This window comes from Falco cherrug, chromosome 10 (genome assembly GCF_023634085.1).
Source record: "Falco cherrug isolate bFalChe1 chromosome 10, bFalChe1.pri, whole genome shotgun sequence".
NCBI lineage: Eukaryota > Metazoa > Chordata > Aves > Falconiformes > Falconidae > Falco > Falco cherrug.
In genome coordinates this window covers 6,110,604-6,132,835 of record NC_073706.1, presented here as the reverse complement: position 1 = coordinate 6,132,835, position 22,232 = coordinate 6,110,604, and the positions used below count along the sequence as shown (strand labels likewise).

The 22,232-nt window shown below is 51.1% G+C and overlaps 1 protein-coding gene across 1 annotated transcript; it reads right to left on the bottom strand.

Annotated features, from left to right (window-relative positions):
• Positions 1-583: 583 nt before the first annotated feature.
• Positions 584-21,943, bottom strand: ADA (adenosine deaminase). The gene is made up of 11 exons (XM_055722354.1): positions 21,832-21,943; positions 14,484-14,545; positions 11,213-11,335; positions 10,933-11,076; positions 10,034-10,149; positions 7,628-7,752; positions 5,146-5,217; positions 4,788-4,889; positions 3,960-4,027; positions 3,339-3,468; positions 584-2,082 (listed from the first exon to the last, which is right to left on the bottom strand). Exons 1-11 carry the CDS (start codon positions 21,865-21,867, stop codon positions 1,981-1,983), a joined length of 1,080 nt encoding a protein of 359 aa, XP_055578329.1. The 5' UTR covers positions 21,868-21,943; the 3' UTR covers positions 584-1,980.
• Between the last annotated feature and the right edge of the window lie 289 nt (positions 21,944-22,232).

Sequence of the window (22,232 nt, the reverse complement as noted above, 5' to 3'; positions counted from 1 at the left end):
TGCAAAAGCTGCTGAGCACACGTGTGCTCCCAGCCCTTCGTTTCAGTTGAATATAGGGGCCTGCCAGACTTCCTGAAACTCTAACCCAGCACTAAACGATCAGAAAGTCTTTCAGCAAACACTCTCTGCCCGAGCTGACAGTGCAGTCCAACAGCCCGGCAGCCCAGGCTGCATCACTTCTGGCCCTTAGCATCAACCCACCGTGCACAACTCGGGAAACAGGGGAAAAAAAACCCCACCCCATAAACTGTTTTTGATATGTGCCAGAAAAAGCGAGAGGACGCAGCGATGGCAACACTGCTTCTAGCAGTGATATGCACCCCTTTGCTTACCGAAGGGAGGACACGTGAGGTTGGAACGACCTGCTTCCATAAATCCAACTTGCCTGTCTAGCAAGGGAGCAGGGAAACTTTCCCTGTGGCTGTCAAAGTGCTCCGAGCTGGCAGAAGTCAGGAATCGAGCTGCCACAGCCCCCATCACCCCGACCGATTAACCCTGTGCTCTAGCAGGGGTACGATGGCTCACCTTGTGGACCACAGACCACAGTTCCTAACAGTCACCCTTGAACAGAAAGGCAGGAGGATTTATCTTTTAATATAAATCTGTTATTTTATTAAACAGGATTAACAATCAACTGCCCAGAATCCAAACAAGCAACTCTTCTTCAGAAACAATTTTTGGAGAAAAAGTTACCCAAAAAAGCCTGGTTCTTACTGCAATCATGATCTTAAAGATGATGCTTTATCATTTGTTTTATAAAAGTAAGAAATTCACTCTCTCATATCCATCTATCTAGCTATATATATATATATCTGTGTGTATATATATGCACCACATACTTCAGAGATGAGTATTTTACTCAGAAGACAAATATGGAAGCCCAGAAAGCATGGAAATACTCCCAGCACGCAGTCGCTGCTGGCTGAGACTGGACCAGTCTCACACACTGTGAGTGTGTGACCACGGCCCCTTCTCAAAGGCAACTTTTTGGTACAGTATCTTTGGAGTAAGCACCTTGGCAGACACCTAGGATGCTAAAGCACAGCACACACTCATGTAAGAAAATGATGGTCTCTTCTCTGGCTGCACAGCTCTATTGTGTATTAAGTAAAAATACTATAATGCACCATAATGGCTTATGGTGAATACTTCTGTATAAATTCTCCACCAAACTGAAGATCTGACTTCCAGCCAGCACCGTGGTTGAGTGAGAGAAGCAATTCAGATGGGACCAGAGTGAACATGTGACATTGGGCCCCAGCTTATTAATTTACTCATTCAGTTTTAATAGCGCCTAAGGATTACATCAAGTCAGGAGGAGGGCAGAGTAGTTAAAACAGTCGATTGATCATGTTTTTTCCAAGTCCTAAACAAAGCTAGAGGAAGAGCAAACTGCAGTTCACAGGAATTCTCCAGGATAAGTACAGAACTGGGAAAAGTCCCAGAAGGCAGATTTTGGCCCAAAATGGTAAAAATATGTTCCAACTTCCTAAACCCTGTTTCTGGAGTGCCTGCTCACTCCCTCTCAGCACTGACACACCTTTTTCCTAGAAAGGTGAAGTCACCCAGGCTACAGTCACAGTTAAAGGTGGTTATTTCTGCACTGCAGGCGACGGCTAGGCAGTGAGGCAGGACAGATAAAGCAAGGGAAGAGGGGAAAAAAAATGCAGGGGAGGTTCTTCTGTCCACATTTGTGGTACAGAAACACTGGCAAATGGTGAAGGGAGTCAGTCTAGGAGGCAGGTTCCGTCTGCGGGCAGAACAGCAAGACAGGAAGCTGGATATCCATTTGGGGGAGTTTGGGAGGGTATAGATAGGTATATGTGATAGCTGATTCTGCTGAGCACTTGTGAGGGTTAACACAGGGCTGCCAGTAATAGAGACCAACTCTGGGCACATCTCCTGGTGCTCCCACTAGCACAGAGGAGTCAAGCACACATGAAGAAGGGCCACCGCTCCATGCTGGCTCACAGGGATGGGTCACAATGCGTTGGGGACCATCCCATAGGCTTCATACAGCGTGTTCAGCAGCTCCTGCTTTTCCTTCTCGGGTAAGAAGCTGGACTGAGCTGCGTTGATGTTCTGGGGGGGCAGAGGAGGGACACAAGAGAGACATTATGACACACCAGACACAGACACATGGTTGTGCGCAGCCCAGCATCTCGCCCTGAGCAGCAACAGGTGAGGGAGGGTGTAGAGTTCCCCCTCCAAGATTCATCTCCAGGGCCTTGTTTTACAGGGCTCTAGCCCATCACTCGCAACAGTCCCAAGAGGAATGAGGCAGGCACAAAGCAAAGGTCTCTAAACACTTTAAAGTTTTTAGGATATGCACTGCAGACCCGCTCCTATGCTCCCAGCTGCCCTTTGGACAAGGGCCCCTCCTGGCACAGAGGTGGTGGTAGCCTGACGGGACACAGGGACATGCTGCTGGGACACAGCCTGGCTGTGCGATTTAACCTGCTCGGCCGCCTTCCGCAGGGACTTCTCTTCTATTACACGGGAACAACCTGGTTTTGCCAGAAGAGGACAGCTGGCAGCAGGACAGCTGGGTCCAGGATCCCAGAGCTGTCCGCGTTCCTCCTTCCAGACCCAGAGAGGGTGATGTCTTTAGGAGAAAGGGATTTGTTCCTCCAGCCAGAGCTGAGAGCAGGACTGATGCATCCTGCACTTCCCAATCCAAGCAAGTATCCTTGGAGACATGTAGGTGAAAGTGTGGAGCATGACTCTAAATGCAAACAAGGACAGGTTTGCTTGGTACCCAGTCAACCTCCTAACAGCTATCCCGTCTTTCTGTCCTGGGTGAATAATTAGAAAATCAAGGATGTAATCAAAGACACATAAATGACCGTGTGTGCCAAATGGAAGCCAGCAGTCACTTTGTTTCCAACTCAGTTTTTGCATGCTGATGTTATGCAAAATCTGCAAGCATTTTCGTACCTGCTGAATCTTGCTAATTTCTGGGCCAGGCCTTGAAATAACCTACCTGCAATTCTAAATCCAGAAGAAAAAAAAAAACAAAAAAAACCCCCAGTCACCTACCTTCCTTACTGCTGTGACCTGCTGCAAGGACGTCAGTGGACAATTTACACCCTGACCTGCTCCCCATTAAGCCCAAAGCAGTCAGCCCAAATGATGCAGCCCCTGCAGAGCCCACCCTGCACTCACATCCCCCTGATCCCCACAGCACTCCCAGCATCCCTCCCCCAGCCTCCTGCTTACAAAGCCAGCGTGAGATTTTCTGACTTCCATTAAAAACTCTTCAGCTTATAAAGAAAACCAGCAGGTTGTCCTGGGCTGCACCGGGACATCAGCAAAGCGTCCAGCCAAAGTCAACTTACCACTCTCTTGAAATCCTCTTCAGTGAAGCCCATGTAGTCCTTCACTATGCTATAATCCTTGTCAATATTGGAGTTAAAGATGAGGGGGTCATCCGTGTTTATAGAATAGTTAGCACGATCCTTCCTAAATCTGCAAGAAACTTGGGTTGAACCGGCGTGGTGGGCAAAACACTGGGATGCAGCACCGGTCGTGCACTTCTCAGGGTAAAATGCAGTAAAAGCCAAGACCTCACAGCTGTCCCTGCAGCTTGTGTTGCTGTGCATAAACACAGGGCTTGGCTTGTCTCGCCAGTGCTCTGCACTGATCTGCTGCTGCGGTGCAGCAAGGAGCAGGGCATCTTGTACCTAGAGGTTCAGCAACCTCAGCTCTCACCCACAAACCAGGGCTAGCAGCCAGCATGCAGCATCTCATACCCCACAGCTGAGAGCAGGGGCAGGAGAGACACCACAGCCTCCCCAAGGGACCCCCTCCAGCTGCACAGGGACCCTCGGAGCCAAAGGGTGAGGATGCACTACATTGTCCTAAGCGGTTAATGTACGTTAGATTTGTAAAGCAATAAAGCAGCTATAATCAACCCAAATTGCGGTTATTTAAGACTGAACATAATTGAGAAGTCTTACTGTGCTACTGGGTGTTTCCCAAAGTCTGGAAGACATGCTCCAGTGAAATAACTGGACAAAGGGCAGACCTGTTTGGGGATGTTAAACACAAAAATGAGAATCAACCACACAGATCTGAACCCCAGCTGTGTACACAGATAGCTAAGCATGCTGGTAAAGCCAGATACAGGTTTAGAGCTTTGTTCACAGCTGCCCCTCGGTGCTACTCCAATGGACCAGTGCACATCCCAGGACACAGATGTGAAGAGCCCACAGCCCATGTGGCAGCAGCACGAGCCCCCGGGATGTTTCCCGTGGCCAGCCAGCCACCAGCCATGTGTTGACCACAGTTAAGAAACCACTGGCGTTAAGTACATACATAAATATTCCATATATTAGTTGGATACACCCATCCTGCGGAAAAGCCAAGGAAATCTGCCCATGCACAGTAACTCCCAGTCACTTCCACCCTCTAACCAGACAGGCTCTGGTACAGCAGCCTGATTTGTGGTAGGAGGCTTGAGGTATACAAATTAGTGAATAAGCCCTCTAAAATTTATCCTTAGCCAGACCAGGATCTGTTTGTTTCTGCTACACACCTCCTGCAAGCTGCTGTGTGCACCAGTGCTCCGTGTAGCAAAGATCCCAGCAAACAGTCAGGTGTCTCCACCGTTTCTGCTGCAGATCTTTGGGCATCTGGATTCAACAGCAACATCAACACACATGTGTCGATACTAAAGCACGCACATGTCAGGTCGTGTCCCTGGCTGCAGCACAGCACAAACGAGGGCTGATTTTGCACTCAGACAGCAGCTACCTGGCTGTCACACCCACACCATGCATCCTTACCTCAAAATGCATCTTTGCTCCCAAAAGCTCCTTGTAGAGCTCAGGGTCCTCCAGGACACGGTAACCATGGCCAATGCGCTCAGCCTTCAGGAGATAAACTGCCTAGAGAGCACAGGAAAACCACACACAGCCTCCGAGCACCAGCTGGGCTCCTGCCCGCCCAGAGCCCTGCCCCACCGAGCCAGCTCTGGGGAGGTCTTTCTCAGAGCCATCGGGGCCAGATCTCTGCCTGCATCCCCGATGTTCGCTCTGCTCTATGAGGACAGAGGACATGGGTCCCTCTCTCCCCAGTGCAGGGGGTGCAGGGGCATTTCCCACCCCTGCCAGTCTCCCAGCCCCAACCAGGAGCTCCCCGTACCTCCTTGATGATGGCAGGCGGGCCGGCTTCCCCAGCATGGACAGTACGATGAATCCCACATCTTTCAGCTTCCTGCAAACCAAGGGAGGACACGGTCCTTTCCCATCGCCTGCAGCATGGTCAGCAAACCCCTGGGCTGGCACCACTCTTGGGGGCACAACTCTGTGCGAAGAGCCCCCAAATCACGAGCCCTGCACCATGAGAGGCGCATGCTCTCTGCTGCAGCACAGGCTAGGAGAAGAGCTCGGGAATGCCAGACACAGAAACTTAGAAAGCCTGGTTACCTTCCCCTGCAGCCCAGCCAGACTCCTCAGGGTCTTTAAATACCGGCTGAGCTCACCGCTGTCTCCTCTAGACAGCAAGAAGCTCTAAGCTCTCCCTCCTCCACCCCCTGCCCTTCCCCACAAACCTTGCAGCAGCTCCTGTCTGAAACTCCTCCTCTTCTGGCTGGCTGCAACCAAATGGGAGAACTTAAAAGCCCCCAGGGCAGAGATGAAGCAACGCTCAGCTCAGACACTGAGCACTGGGGACAGAGGCAGCCCAGCCGGGACCACCCTACGGGTGCAGCTTTGGGAGCAGTTTGAGATGCTCTCTGTGGCCATCCCAAGAAATCCCTTGCCAGGATGGCCACTACCTGGGCTTTGGGAAGCCATACAACCTTGGGGGAAGCCTGGCTCCTGCCTTGCTGGAGAAGGGCCACCCAGCCGGCAGCGGCAGGCAGGCTGCAAGCCCCGTCTTGCAGCAGACGTGCTTCCTGGGCACTCCTTCAGACCTTTTCACTCAGGTCTTTTTTCAGTTACTTAATTTTCAGCTCCTCATGTGCTGCACACAGAACCCCAGTGTAAATCAGGCCAGGCTCTACCTAGGATGTCTTCAGAGGAGCCTTGTGTGCATCAACCTGAAAGGCACTCTGTGCTCCCTACATTTAAGTCAGTGCTGTTTTTTCCCAAACAGCTAATTGTTGACACTTTTTAAAATAAAAAATTCTTTTGGGCTGAAGTACCAGACCAAGAAGAGAGACAGATTCACACCAGCACAGAGATTTTCCACTTGCTTCTACAGAGGATGAAAGAAAGCAGAAACTCTCACCCCCCACTCTGAAGACAGGCATCCCTAACTATCACAACAGGAGCAGAGGGGTCAGGAAAAGCACATGCACAAGGACCCTTCCCCACTAATCCTCCTGGCTGCTGAAGTCTGAGCCTCTCCATCCAGGAGGGAGCTTGTGTCTAACGTCCACCCATGGGTATACCTTCCCAGAAATGCTTTAATCACTTTTTCAAACCATTTGTCCAAGGACACATGGCAATTCCCTTGGCTTCTCCTCCAATGATCCCTGTTTCTTTGGACACAGTGGTCCTAGGATGCTTGGCTCTATCCTTCCCGGTGCTCCTCCACAGCCAGCAACCAGTCAAGTTTTCATTGTTATCTGCTCTTTCCCCTCCAGCAGCCCCGAGAGCTCCCAGGCAGAACATGCCTGCTTGAGGGACATGACAAGTCTCTCCAGCTTCCCTGGTGCATTATGTCCCCCACGGAGCACAGCAGCAATATTTATGGGGATGTACTTCCCTGCCACACAGGCCATGAGGGGTTGACAGATGCTTCAGCATCTCAGAGCCTGAGCGAACCCCCAGCACAGACAAGACGCATCCTTCAGATGGAGGAGTCTGGACCTGGGTACAGTGCCACACCAGGGCGGGATGAGGCATACTTCCCTGCCTCTTAATGAAACCCTGTGCCTGCATCTCACTTTAGAACCACTCAGTTCACCCAGCACAGCAGTGCAGGCGGACCTTGCACCGGCTCCCGGCTCCCGCTGACAGGGACAAAGACCCTGAGAAAACCCTGTGCTGCTTCAGACCTGAGCGCTGCCTGCAAACCACTGTCCTTTCCAGCAGTGCTGCTGCTGCACAAGCTCGTCTGCCGCTGATGCAGGGGACCACCAACCCCAAACTCCCACCAACGAGAAGCGAGGCACGAGGCTTCCCCTTCCGAGCACTGCAAAGCACTGAGGTCTAGGGAGAGTCTCGGATCAGGCTCCTGAAGCCATTCCAGCGTTTGCATTTGAAATGATCAGATAAAAGCACTTCAAACCTGCAGCTGCTCCTCTTCTCCTTGGGCAGATTTCTGCCAGACTGGAAAGGCCAGTCTCTTCCACCCTCGGGGGTGGTTTTGCCAAGCCGCAGCAGCAGACCCCCCCGGGGTGCTGCCAAGGGGACACGGGCTCCATGTCACTCCCATTGCACTCTGTGCTACAGGGTAGCGTGCCAAGCTCCAGCTCTAAGGCCATGTGTAAGCAATGATGCCTGCCATTAATTATTTAGAAAATATAAACAAATACTTCTGCTGTTCAACTGACTGTTTTTAATAACTGCAGCGCATTTAAGCTGTACCAGCTGTTTGCAGTCAGAATAACATGCTGCATATCCCCTCAATATATGGTTTTTCTTATAATTTCTTTTAAGCAGCTTATTGAACAAACCTCGTAAGCCTTCCTATGCTCAGAGGAATTCTCCATCTTCACGGACTCATCTCCAGCCAGGTCGATGGCCACCACAGAGTTGTTTCGATACTTCTTGCAGAGCTCTACCACCTCCGGGGACCAGCCTGGAAGAGACAGCGCCAGGGTTGAGCAGAAAGCATTTGTGAAGGTCACACCTTCAGCATTTTTCTAAACAAATCCTGGTCCTATAGCCTAGTTATAAATAGAAGGCTAAAGCTATTTTCTTTGGTCTTTCCTAAAATTTGACACTCAAAAAGAAAACTAACAAACAAAGGTCTGGCATCTTCAGGCAAATATGAGCTGTCAACTGATTAGTCCATCATCAATGAAAGGCAAATCAAATGCATTTACTAGCTATAAAACTGCTCTCATCATGATTTTTTGCTCATTTTGAGCAGGGGGAAAAAAACCCCAACAACAAAAACCTCCAAACGCGGTGGTGATTGTGGCAGTTGGCCCAAGGTAAGCTGAACTGCACAACCCAGGTGCTGTAACACGGTGCGTGGGAGAAATTCCTCAACTTGCTCCTGAGCATTCACCCCGTGACAGGCTGGGCAAGGAAGAACCAGCCCATCGGAGGTGTTGCATTATGGAGGAGTCTGGGCTGGGAGGGATGTCTGCTGAGCCCTGTATGACAGCCCTGCCCTGTTGCACAGCACCCCCGACTCCCCCAGGCAGGACAATAGATGCTACTCCTGGTGGGAAGGAGCTGGTCAGCCTCCCGGAAGGCTGACCTTTAACATTGCGAAGTTTTGTCTTTTTGGCATCAGTGAGAAAGAAAGTCACAAAGGGCCAACAACTACTTCAGAGCTATCTCTGCTCAGGATAGATAACCTCTGAGAAAGGACACACATCTACCAGCTCACATAGCACTTTCCCTTAGCAAAAAGGCCAAGAAACAGAGATAAACAGTAGCGTTAATAATTAACAGGCACCTGCCGTGTACGTACAATCCCAAAATCATATAAACATACAATAAAACATGTGTAATTTCACCTTCATTTTTCATCAGTTTCCAGCTCACTGGGTTAGAGCCATTATTATATTAACAAGTTTAATATGAGGTAGTTCTGGCTGGCACCTCTGCCTTTCTCTCAGCAGTTCACAAATCACAGGGTGGCTCCTCACTGTGCAACACAACCTGAATGCAGTGCTAAAGACTCTCGTATCGAGCACGTCAGTGGCTCTGGGTAAGAGCTGGTGCCCTGGGACACAGGCATGAGAGTGCCAACTCCATCGTTTGCAAATGCCCCTGGCTGTGCAAGCACACGCTGCACATTTCTTCAGATGCTCCCGCCACCTTCTGCCTGTACCACTTGTGTACCGGCACAACTGCAACTGCAGACAAGTGCGATATTGCCTTACAGCTTTCCAGTTTCTACGAAGAAAAAAGTTTTCTTCCTAGAAGCCAGAAATGTAAGGTTCAAGTTTTCAAATACTGTTTGGGGTTGATTGTATAAGCAAGAAAACAAACACTCTCAAATCATCCAGTTTCCAAGAATATAATTTTTCACATTTCTAGACACAAATTAACCATGTATTCGTTAGCAAAAATCTTTCCACCATCTAGCCTACTAAGCCTACATAAACCTGTTGTGAGATATGAAGATGTTTATAACAAAGTCTTCACACAGAACAGCTACTGTCATACAACTTTGTTCTGACTGCATCTTTCCCTAGAGGAAGATGTTCGCAGAACTCGGCAGCCCAACGGAACACTGCAAATTGGGTTTTCTTCCTATCCTGGGTCACAGCACCTGTTACCGACGAAGTTCAGAGTTGCTGATTTTATAAAAAAATATTTTATATATGCGACTTAAGTATATTTTACTTGTGTTTTCAACTTAAACTAGCAGAGACCGCAGCCAGTGGATTCTCTGGCTGACCCATGATCCAGGCTGATGAAGAGCTACGCTGCTGTAGCAGCATGACCATGAGCAGGGGCAGTGCGAGGTCTCACGCCTGGTCCTTCTCCCGTGACTGTTTGCTCCCGGACCCACCAGACGGTCACGGCAGACACAACTGCTCGCTGTGGCAATGGCTTCAGCTGGCCCAAGGAGAGCTCCAGCCTTGGGGCAGGGAGCGAGGTAAGAGCAGAAACCACATCGCTCCCAGGAGAGGACAGAAAAGCCCATTTTGTCTCCCTTTCCAATACTGGCTGTGCCTACAGGCCCCCACTCTCACATCTAGCAGATCCCTTCCCCATAGTGAAGGGAGCAGAGGACGCCCACCAAGAAAAAACTATTCCTCAGCACCCATCAGACCCAGGGCCATGGGACCGGGGCTTTCCCCGCATTTCTGTGGGGACCTGAACCCAGGGGATGTCACCCGCCGCCACGCGTCAGGGAAGGGGAGCAGAGCAGCAGGGCAGCTGCAATACATTACTTGGCATATGGCGCATGCAGCATAGAATAGACCTGGCTTTGATGCGGAAATCCCTTTCTCCATCCTGTAGTCCCTGATTTACGAGGTTAACGACTTCATCTGGAGTGAGGTCTCCCCTGCAGGGAAGAAAAGCGGTCAGCGAGAGGCTGGGCACCCACCAGGGAGGCAGGCAGGGGTCACAGGTCCAGTCAGCATCCCTACAGGACACGCCATGCAAAACCCAGGCTGCCCGGGGTCCCGCTCGCCTTAACATCCAGAGATGCCCAACGAGACTGCCCAGAGCTGAAGAGCACCTTTTGCACCCATGCCATGCCCACACTTACCAGATGTCAGGCACAAAAGCATGCAAAGATGATAGCAAGATCTAGAAAAGCCTAAGGGATCTGGATGCTGATCCTGCCAAAGCATCTCATCAGGGCACACAACTGCTTGCTGGGCAGGGCCAAGCATGTGGGCTCAACAGCACAATTTGCAAGGGGCCACAGAGCCCAGAACTGCTTTAATCAGAGGCACACATCACAGAGGGGATGACATGCAAAGAAGGGACCAGACCGCCAGCCCTCTCCAGTACTGCCCTCTGTCTCCACCAGCTCAAATTCACATTTTGCATGCAGGCAATCCATATCCAAACACCGCCTTCCCTCACACCAAGAGCGGCTTCAGCCAGAAGTTTAAGCACAGCTGCTCTGCACATGCAGAATTACATGCCCAAAGCAAGGGATGTTAGGACACGGCACCATGCAGAGATAGTTTAAGATGAAAAATCCTAACGATGGGGAAGAGAAGCGGAAGCGTGCCGGCGCTGGCTGCGCTGGAGGAGAGAGAAGGTTTGGTTACACCAGGCTGAACACACGCTGGCTGGCCACCCACCAGCCCCCTGGCACGGCAGGGTCACTCACTCGCTTTGGCCCCAGGGGATGGGATCCACGCAGCAGTTGGCCAGGAGGTGAGGGCTGTACCGGACCTCCACGTAGATGACTCCTTCTTTTGCTTTCGTTTCCACCAGCTCGTAGGCGATCCTCCTCACTGCCTCACGGTCACCCCTGTAGGGACGGCAGAGGGACCCATCACCCTCAGGGCACACGGGGGACAGGCAAGGTGAGCTCCAAGGCTGAGCAGCATCAGCCAGTGGGCCCTGCCAAGGGTTGAAGGGGAAGCAGCACAAAGCAGGGCACTTACGCAATGGCAGGCATGTAGTGATTAAACTTTCCTAAAAATTGAGTAAGTGTCATTGGTATTCTGCAGCTGACATGGTTCAGGAGGTCATCAACAGTGCTGCCAGGGAGAGGAACCCCTCTTTTCCTGGAAATGAAGCCACATATTACTGACAGGGAAGGCTACTGAATTTTTCGTGGTTCCATTCCATACAGCAAACCTAGCTGGCAGCATTAACCTCCATTTCTTCACAGAAAAGATGGCACACGTGGTCCTTCCAAAATCCCCTCACAGATGCAGCCCTGTATCTCAGCAGGAAGGCAGGCAATCCAAAATACAGGCAAAGCATAAATAAACCAGAATACAAGCCCAGAGTGACCCAGCAGGAACACAGCCAGAGCACATTCTAAGTTTAACAAGGAGTTCATCTAAAGGGTCTTTGGATTATTTCTTGGCACCTCCTAGCCGTAGTCTCAGAATTGCCAAAATTCTTTAGAAAAGCTTATTTCCACTTACACAGGCTCAAAGGCTTGAAAAATGACACACACACAAGCATTGTGGCTTGTGGGTCTAACGCTGGCAGCTCCTGCGAGCAAGCCGGTTCCCAAGCCCAGCACTGCGGTGGCACCTTCTCTGATGGGGACGACTCCCTCGCAGGAGCAAAAGACAATCCCAACAACTGCTCTCGCCAAAGGGATGAAGAGGGCAAAGTTGACCTCAATGCTTCCAAGAGGGAAGATACCATTTTTCCTTGGAGCACCTGGAGTCCCTTCTGGGGTGACAGCTGGGCTTGGTGAGGCTGCCCCCCAAGAATGCTGCATGCTCCCTGGGCAGACTTTGCCACCCCCACCCCACACCCTGTTACCCTGCACATGCCAACCTAAATTAGGAATAATAACTAGATATTTGTTTTTAATCCTCTTTCCTGCCATAGTGGATTACAGCTGAGCGATGGATCTCTCTGCAAATAGAGACAAACCACCACAGCCAGCTCTAGCGTCCCGATGCCAGCAGCCATCCGGATGAGCAACCCGCCGGGAAGCAGCCCAAAGGACCCCACTCTGGGGCAGGGGACACATCGCTCGTTCCCTGCTCGGGCAGGAAGGAAACCAGCCCCACGCTCAGCCTTCACATGCAGTCTGCACAGATTAAGTTGCTGGCGCTCAACAGAGGACATTCATCACTGCCAAGGCATCGGTTTTCCTCCCTGCTTTGCCCTTTCCGTGGCACTGACACATCGGTCTCCAGCTCCGAGAACAAGCCCAGGTCTTCCTCCACGTGCCCAGGGAAAGTTTCCTATGGCAGAGCTGTCTCCCCGGTCTCTTTCCTGTGCTTCCCAAAGGATTGCCTCTGTACAGCCAGCAGCGACAGTGCTTTGGGACGACCCACAGTGCAGATACTGGAGTCAGAGCTTGCCAGCACGGCTTTGGGAGCTGCTGCTACCCCATCCAACCCTCCTGGTAGCCAGGAGCCTTCCCAGAGCAAAGTTGCCCCAGGGGAACGTGCTCGTGCCCACGGGCACCTCAGCATCCTGCCCAGAGCTACCTCCAGCCACCGGCAGAGCCACGCACACCATCCCACCGCAGAGAGGGCACCTCTCCTGGGGACACCCCAGCCCACGAGGATCTGCCATGGTTCTAAACCCTTTGGCAAGGTAGAGGGGATGCAAAGCCTGACCCAGACTTGACAGAATTGAAGCCAAAGTTTCTCAAAAAAGCCGAGCTCAGCCACTGCCCAAGGGGGCTTGTGCATCCCAGCAGCTTCGGGTTATTTGCATATGGTCAGGCACCACCTGGCAAATTTATTTCAGGTCTTTACCTTCAAAAATAGACCACAAGCAGCTTCTTGTGTCCAGGGTGAGGTTATTAAAGCAGTTCCCTACAGACTCCTGCACTGCCCCATTGCTTTTATATTTGTGTGACCGCTAGTTTTAGAGCCCATGAATAGCACAGACTTGCTCCACCCGAGGGCTGGCAGCTGCAGGGGATGCCAGGGCTGTTTAAAAATAAGAGGCAACTCGGCACACACTCGGGCAATGAAGGTTTCTGCCCTAAGCAAGACTGAAGCACAGGATCCTCAGATGGCCGGTGCCTCCTGGACTTCAGGGCTCCTACAGCCTTCCTGGGGACTAGACCGGTGTTTTTCCTTTGCTGGCGGAGGGACCCAGCAGAGCCCCAGAGAATCAGCACCGGCTCTTCTGTCCATCAGGACTCGTGTTCCAGCCCTGCAGCCCACCATTGGCAAGGGCAGAGCCAGCAGGAACCCTGACTCCGCTCACCGTGCCAATGTCCTGCAACGAATGAGATGGACATCTCTGATCCACCCTCTTTGCTCTGACCGCACTGCAAAACGTACGGCCACTTGCTGCAGAAAAAGCTACTTTAGAAGGAATACTTTCCCCTAGGATTGCACTGCCCTGGAGTCCGCTGGGCTCATGAGATGCCAGAACCACTTCCTATCCTCCTCCTCCTCACTGCTGTCCTCCCCATAGTACTGGAGTTGTGCCTAAGAGCTGCTTCCTAAAACTTTTAAGCTTGTTGCTTTCTCAATCTGAGGGTACCTGTTGGTCTCCATTAGCTTTTTGAATAGTGACAGCCAGAAGAAGTCTTAAGTTTATTCTGCTTACAACCATGGAGCCAGGTCCTCCCACCAGTTAATTATTCACCCTGGTGCTTCCCACACAAGCTACACGGAGGCAAGAAGATGCACGTGGGCTCTGTCAAGGAAACAACCTCTCTTCAAGTCACTGCCAAGCGCTTTCCTGGGTCACCATCACACAAGCGTGCCTCCCCGAGTGCTGGCTCAGTTGGGGTTCAAAGGCACACAGCAGCACCCAAGCTGGTTTTGCCTCCCAAGGCTGCGGCACAGCACCACCACTGAGACGACGCTCCCAGCCTGCTTTCATTTTACTCGCTTTTGCAATTAGGAATGTGCAAAAAGAAACAAGAATAGACGGAGTCTGCTGCTTCCTGGGTACGCTTCAAAGGCAGACAGCTCTGTTCATGAGACATCTTCTGTACTTTTCTCACAGTGGCTCCTCTTAGCCTGCCCGGCTCACAGGACCGATGCCCACCGCGCTCTCATTCCTGCTACCAGCGCAGACCTTTTGGGATGCGCTCAGTGCTCTTGCATCGTGCAGCCAGAGGACCCATCTGTGCAGAGATGAGACCAGCACACACAGGGGAAAGCGCCTGCCAGCCTGCCAGCACAAGCTCTTCTGTCAGGAACTGGACAAGTAGAGGAGAGGATGCCTTTGAACCGCAGCTGGCAGAGCTTTCCTCCCCCCACAACTCACCGGCCGAAGTGCAAGATTGTTTCTGGTCTAATGGCTCCATCCAGGTGGACATGAAGCTCTACCTGCAATAAGATAACGAGGAAATCAGTGACGTACTCTGAGACCCGCAGCAAAAGTTTAGAGATAAGCAGCTGGTGTAACATGGGTATAAATGCAGCCAACACAGGGACAAAGAGGAAGCACAAGAATATTTTTTAAATACTATCATCATAAAGTTTATTTTTCAGCACCTACATAAGGTCTAAATATTTGCTTGTTGCTGCTTCAGCTCACACAATTAATGGATCTTTAGAAATCTATTCTGTTTCCCGTAATTTTCAGGAACTGCCCCACCCTTATTTAGCTTGCATGGTTTAGAGTTTGGGAAGAGTGAAAAAAAACAAACCCCAAACACCTTCACTTTCCAGCTTGCTCCTTCTGGAATTCACAGGCACCCAAGCATCAATTAATTTGCTAAGAGTCCTCAAACAAAAACTTTGACTTCAGTTCCAAGAATCGGCTCCTGATATATTGTTAATTACTTGGCATTATCAGAGCTTAAAGGCTTTCTAATCCTGCACATGGAGTTAGTCCCATGGTCCAATGTGCTGTAAAAAATAAAAACCCAAGAGTTGCCCCATAAAGCTAACAAGCTGGTTTAAAAATAAAACACTTTAAACACCCCATTAAAACCTGGGACAGTAACTCAGATCTCTTCACGCTGGAGTCCTCTTTCCCTGATAATTGTTTAAACAATGGATTTTGGAGAAAAGCCCCAGAAGAACAAGCTTTTTGCATTAGACAGCTGGGACTTTTGAGAGGAACATGGTAACAGTAATTTGGAAGTTGAACAGGGAAGGAAAATATTAGCTGTAAAATGTTTCAGCCAGATCTTTATATTTACAGAACTGTTTTCTTTCAAGCAACAGAACAGCTTACAAAATACATTTGTTATTGTTTTAATGAAACTGTAGAGCAGCAACTTAACACACAAAGTTCTTATTAGTTACAACACTGCGCAGATTTTCCTGTGTAGATGATTGCTGCAGGATGCCGAGAGTAAGAACTGAGTAGGATTCAGAAGAGAGCTGAGTATTTGCATGGCTAACTAAACCACCCAGGGTTACTAATTAAAACCCACAAATCCTCTGATGGCAGGGTATGTATCAAACGATAACTACAAGAAGCTGGAAGAAAAATGAGTAAGTGGTGCCTACAAGCAAAGCAATGGATAACTGTCCACCTCCAGAGCCTTTTGCTCTCCCGTGAAGCACCCACGAGCAGCTGACACTACTCCTGGCCCAGCTCCCAGCGCAGGGTGGCAATGCCCATCTCTGGGGCACGCACTGATGCCCACAAGCTCGCTCTCATCCCCATCTCCTCCCGCAGCCCTAGATGCCTGACACCCACCTTCTGACTCATGGCCACGGTTTTCATTGACCACTTCTGCTGCAAAAGGCCATCGTTGCTGGGGTGGGACAGTGCTTGTTCAGGCCACCTCCATAGGATGGCCATGAAGATGCCACTGAAACGTGCACCGATGTGATACCAAATGCTCAGGGCAGCTCGAGCTGCTGATCCTGCACCGTTGCAATCAGCTGGCCCAGGGGTCATGACTACCCACACAGACACTGCTGCTCACAGTTTGTAAAAAGATATCCCTGTCACTTCTCCTACCCTTAAGACACTATCTGAATCTACAGGGATGAAGATTTCAAGAGGGCAAAACCTGAACTTTCCCCCCACCTCAAGTTACACAGTCCTGCTTATGAGAACTAAAAGTCCTGAGAAGCAGCAGATAAAATGACAGACTACAGGCATGATCTGCCCCACCAGATGTGGATGCCTGGCACATTTTCCACTCTTGAGCTCCAATTCCCATTTCAAAACCATGCAAGCTCCATTCCTTGAGGTTTTCAAAAGCCCTTGTGACCTTCTGATGGAGTTACAGGCTTGAAACTCGCTCATGTTGGATATATTTTCACTCCAAACATTTCTCAAGCATTTCATGCAAGAACATCCCAACATGACACTTCCACGAATGCAAAAGCAAATTCAGTGCTGTCCTTTGTTCATGCAAACCACCTCCTGCCACTACTGCAGACGAGATGCTTGTAAAGCAGCAAGGATCCTCTCCAACAGCAGCAACAGGCCATGCCTTCTCCTGCCATGTATTTCTTTGGGTCTGGAGGGACCTAAACCAAGTGCTAAGAAAGTCTTGTGCAATGCTGCTCTCCTCAAAAAGTTGTGGAGCTCCTCAAGATCAGTGCAGGGTGTTGGGTGTTGCCCAATCAAGATTGGGCAGGGGCAGGGTGTTGCGTTTTCTGCAGCTGAGAACTAATCTGTGCTATGAAGACTACCAAAGGACGTTCAAGAGAAGTAAAGGTGTGCCTGCAAGGGTCTTCACCAAAAGCCAGCCCTAGATAAGGACACAATCAGAAGAGGCACAAGCCAGCAGCTCGGCTCCCCAGGCGCCTTGCCCACAAACCCCGCAGGTTTCCAGGTCTGTACAAGGCTGCTCGCTGCAGATTACATTTCATCTCTCTTCCTGCGTGTTTGTTTTGGGTAAACAAAGCACAAGACTTTTCCAGATACAAGTGGGTGACGTGACCTTGCTATAAGTCAAGGAATGTACCCACTTAAAGATAAAAGAGTTTTCTCTGAACTCTTGCTCCAGGAGACAATGCTTGAGCAAGCAGAAACAAGATGAATGCAGCAGTCCAGGGCTCTGCTCCTCGGCACAGAGACCCATGAACATGTGGTCTCCCACCCCAAGCCCTCTGGTTTATTTGGAGAGGAAGCCTGTGCATGCAGATTAAACAGGGATCTCAACACTTGGTCCAGGACCCCAACAGCACCACCAGCACTGGAGAGGAGCCTTCAACCATTCTGGGACCAGCCATGCCTTCCTTTCTCACAGCTAACTTGGACATGGTAACGGTTGCTCTGATGAAGAACAAGAAAGCAGCACAGCTGTCAAATGTTTTCCTGGGGCAGGAGCTCTGCTCTTCCTCCAGCTGCAGCAAGGACCCTCAGGACCACCCTTGTGCAGCCACTCTCCAGCCCTCCTTCTGCATCTCCGCAGCGCTGCAGCTGGGAGCCAGTTCACTGGCTGCTGGCCAGTGCATCAAAAACCCATCATACAACTCAATAAAATCTCAGAGTTTCACTGAAGAGTTGTGAAAAGCCAGAGGGACGAGTTCAAAAGACATAAATGGCCATAAATTGTGCGTCCTCAGCACAGATAATGCCCAGCAAGGCTCTCTGAGCAGACCGAGCGCTTTCCATTTTTATGCAAAAAAAATTTTAGCTCAACCATGGCACATGACTTATTAGCACATATATCAGCAAGTTAGTTCAGATTTAAAAAAAAGGAGAAGTTTTAAGGGCATTGGCGTGACTTTTCTTGTCTGAAAACCAGCATGTTTTCTTTGGAAATTCACAAGCTTTAAAAATAAATTCAAACACAAAATGAGGAACTGCAGACAAGTACGTTCTGTTAATAGACTGAGTCTGATTATTTTCAATTTAGTGAAATTAAAAGGTAACCGAACATTCAAAGTCTTTTCAGCTACAGTCAACCCAACAGAACTTCTCTCTTCCTCCACGGTTTGTTCAGCCGACCATGACAGAGCAGTTAACTGCTCTGTTTGCCTGTTACGTGGCATAAAAAGTACCATCCAAGCTAAGGCACTTGAGGGAATTTCTCTTATTACGTGGTTTTAGTGCTTTTTAAAAATATATACAATGACCAACATCAGCCCTAACACCACGGTAAAAGTAACATCCACCTCACCTTTTATTTTGATGTTTTCCAGTAGTTGTTAATAGATAATCCAGGCAGCTGCTAAAGTTGCATCAGTTTGAAACCTTTAGCAGTGACTTTGCCCAGGATTATTTATCAGCACATTAAAACATGGTAATTTAAAGTTTACTCTATTGATCTTGATACCTGAAAAACAGAGTAGTTATAGCTCTCATTTGTCAATTGTTAGATACACGTGCCAGGAACATGTTAATAGAGAGCAAAAATCAACAAGAGATAAGATGAATGCCAGTTACTGCAAAAAGAAAGAAATGTGTTCCCTAAACAGTGGGTTTATGAGAGCATGCTGTCAGGAGCAGCCTCGTCACAAACTCACCACAGACGCTCATTTAGAAGCAAGAGGTGAGAGTGGATCAAGAGGGATGTGAAGTGGAAGAGGCACAGTACTGTCCTCAAACCTGATGACGCCCACAAATGCATTTTAGAGACGAATCTACCATATGCTTTAAAGCTTGGGCTTTTAAGATAAACGTGGAAGACTGCAAGACCCACACGACACACTGGTCCATTGCAAGAAATATTTGTGCTTTCTAGACAAGCATTCACAGGATGCGTGGGTTTGGTGATTGAGGAGGAGGATGCTCCTGTGCTGAGCAGCCTTTAGTATCACTTCTCCTGGCACCCACTACTTGACCTCGGTACAAGGCTCCTGGTGCTGTTAATAGGTGCTGGTGGCTGCGCATCCCCCTCCTGCAGAGACAGCTCCCAGGGGGTGGCAGGGTCACATCCCTCCCTGAGCCACCACAGACCTCGCACCCACATGGGGCTGGAACGAGGCAACGCTTCACAGCAATAAACAGAGTCCTTGTGCTTCGTGCAGCAGCAAACCAGCCTCTTTCTGTCACCACGTTTGACAAGTGGATCCAGGGAGGTTATCCGAGCGCTTGCCTGCGCCATGTTACCGAAGGAATGAGTATGCGCACGAGCACCTACTGCCTGAGGTACAGCTGAGCTCAATGCTCAGCAGCACCACGCTTTGACCTGTCAGGGGTCAGGCTGTGTGTAAAAAGTGGATAAGCCAAAGAAAACATCGTCCTGGATACACCCTCATGTACTTGCACTCCCCACAATAAGGATCATCTTCTAAAATTTTTATTATTTGTTTCGTGCCCAAGGCAAATACCTGTACTATCAGCTTGGCACAGATGGGCAGTTCTGTCTCGAGCAGGGGGGGCTGCAGCGTTATAGGGGGCAGGGCAGAACGCCCACCCAAACCTCCCTGGGTACCGCCAGCACTCTGCAGCCAAGCGGACATCTTTGGTGCCATCCAGATTTGGTCACCAGATGCTCCCCTAACCACTGACAAGACAGACGCAGCTACAGCCAGTTCTGGCCATTTCCACCAGTTCCCAGGTGCGAAGGGCACGTCGGAAGGTTGGATTAGGAATGCCATGACACACAAAGCATGCCCCGGGAGGGCCTGCGGGAACACCTGCCCAACGCGACGTGATGCTTGTTTTGGGAACAAGCATTCCGTGGCTGGCAGGGTGCGGGCCTGACCCCAGAAGCCCCCGTTCCCATCCTGCTCCCCACAGCACTGCTCAAGGCACACAGGAGCCGCAGGAGAAGAGTCGTGTGTCCTGAAGTCCCTGCGCTGGAGCAGCGGCAAGCAAGAACGTGGTCTCTGCTCTGGTTGTGAAGCCGGGAAGAGGCTGATGGTCGCCGTCTAAGGAATGGCAGTCTTTTCTGCTCTTTTATGGCCATGATAAGCAGGGTTCAAAGTCACCCTCCAGCAGCCCCAGCAGCTCCCTGTTCACCCACTGCGGTTGCTGGGAGTCTGCGAGTTCCCGAAAAACGTGGAGGCAGCCCCAGCCTCAGTGTTCAGCCAGGGCTCGAAGCTGCTCCAGTTACCAGAAACATCTCTAAAACACAAAACTGATCGCTCCCAATAGCAGAGGGTCCAGGGGAATGAATAGCGCCCATTAACTGACTTCAGACCCATTTTTTTTTCCTCCCAAACCTGACTTAGCAGGTTCACAGGACTGAAAGGGACTGCCTGACTCAGGAAAACCAGTCTCGTAATTGCCGGCAACCAGACAACAGAAGCCTGATCTTAGCAGTCAAACCCTGCATGGTTTTTCCTAGGTTTCTCTCTTTGGGACCCCACTCTCCCACACACTGAAAAAATAGGAAGAAGCACACGTGAAAGAAAAACTTGCTTCTCTCAGCCAAAATTTTAAAATCACTACAGTGCACCAACAGCTTCTGTTCTCAGTGGAGCTGATGAGATGACAACAACTCCCAAAAGTGAAGTACTCTTAAAAAGACTTTAACCATTAGCCGATGTCAGCCATTCGCTGGATTTTGGTATCAAGGTTTGCCTGCTATTGCATGGGTCACCTTCTCCAAGAGGGAAACCTCACGTAGCAGTAGAACAAAACATGAATCAGACCCATGCACACAGGCTTCTCCATGTACACTAGACCTCCCTGGTGTAAGCTCAAGATGAGAGATAAATGGTTTGGGAGTGGCAGTAAATGCAAACAGCAGCAAAATCCCCCCAACCTTTATGGCTTTTCAGAGACATCTTCTCCAGTAAAGCCACATACAGTTGCCACCACCGGGGTTCTCCCAGATCAGGCCCACTGTGATCCTCACATCACTTTTCTTGGTGCCCTCTGCCCTGGCCCCTCTCTGCCTACCAAGAGCCCAGCGCTGCCTGGCAGAGCAAACCTGCGCCCCACGCGCCGGCACCCAGCGCCCAGCCGAAGAGCCGAGCTGTCCCACAGCACGGGCAGGGTCTGCCCTTGGATACGGGTTCATCGCTAACCACATATGGGCCATCTTCTTCCTTGTCAACTTTTTAATGATCTGATTAATAAACATGTTACTGTATAATCCCACTTGAGGTGTATTTATACAGCGCATGGTAAGAACAAAAGACTGGAGCACACTCCGGCAGCAGCCTCCAAGATGGTATCTTGGGTATCTGAAGAATAATTGAACTAAATGTGTAAGAGGGGAAAAAAGAGAAACACAAAAAAAAAACCCAAACCCACCCACAACACAATAAAAACAAATCCCGAAACAAAAACGCCCAGAGAAGATATGTGGTTTAGGAGAAAGGCAACGGCTGGGGCACCGGACCCTTCAGCGCTGGTGCCTCCAGCCGTGCCCCAGCTCAGGGTGACCCAGGCGGGCGCTGCGGCGGCGGGACCCCCGAGCAGCTCCTGCCGGGTCCCTGGGCCCGGGCAGCGCGGTCCCTGCCCGGTACCGCCGAGCGGCCCCCAGGGCTCACCCGCACGGCTCGGCTGCCGCGCCCCGGGCACGTCCCCGCTCCCCGCGCCGGGCAGCCCGACTCCCGCCCCGGCTGCGTGTGCGGGGTCTCGGCTACGGGGCACGGCGCGGCCCCCAGCCCCGGTGCGCGGCACCTCAGCCCCGGGGGCACGCTCCGTCCCCGGCCCCGGGGGCACGGCGCGGCTCCCAGCTCCGGGGCACGGCAACCTCTGCCCCTGGCCGCGTCCCGTCCCCAGCCCGGCGCCCCCGGCCACGCCGCCGCCTCACCCTGGGGTCCCCGAAGACGCGCAGCCCCCGCTCCCTCACCTTGGGGTCCCCGAAGACGCGCAGCCCCCGCTCCATGCTGCTGCTGCCGCCGCTGTCCGCACCGCACCGCACCGCACCGCCCCGCCCCGCACCGCGCGCTGGCCCCGCCCCGCCCCGCCCCGCGCGCCCCGGCGGGCAGAGCTGGCCCCGCCCCGAGCCCCCGGAGCCCCGCCCCGCGCGCCCCCAGTAACACCGTAGAAAAGAAAACGCGGGGGTAACAGCGTAGGACAGAAACAGCTCCCGGGGCGGGAACGCGCGCTCCGACTTTGGTTGCAGTCTTAAGCCAATACAACAATTTTTACTTTTTTAACCTAAAAAGGACTTAATCGTTCAGCTGAGGAACGACCACCCCTCGCCCTCTTTCCTGCTGGCAAAGTCGCTACCCAGTGACTCTTCTTTTG

Coding starts and splice junctions, on each gene's coding strand:
- ADA (XM_055722354.1), bottom strand. CDS start 21,867: ATGGAGCGGGGGCTGCGCGTCTTCGGGGACCCCAAG. Junction 4,028..4,787: donor GAGCAAAGATGCATTTTGAG/GTAAGGATGCAT, acceptor ATCCCCAAACAG/GTCTGCCCTTTGTCCAGTTA. Junction 2,083..3,338: donor AAGAGGATTTCAAGAGAGTG/GTAAGTTGACTT, acceptor CTGCCCCCCCAG/AACATCAACGCAGCTCAGTC.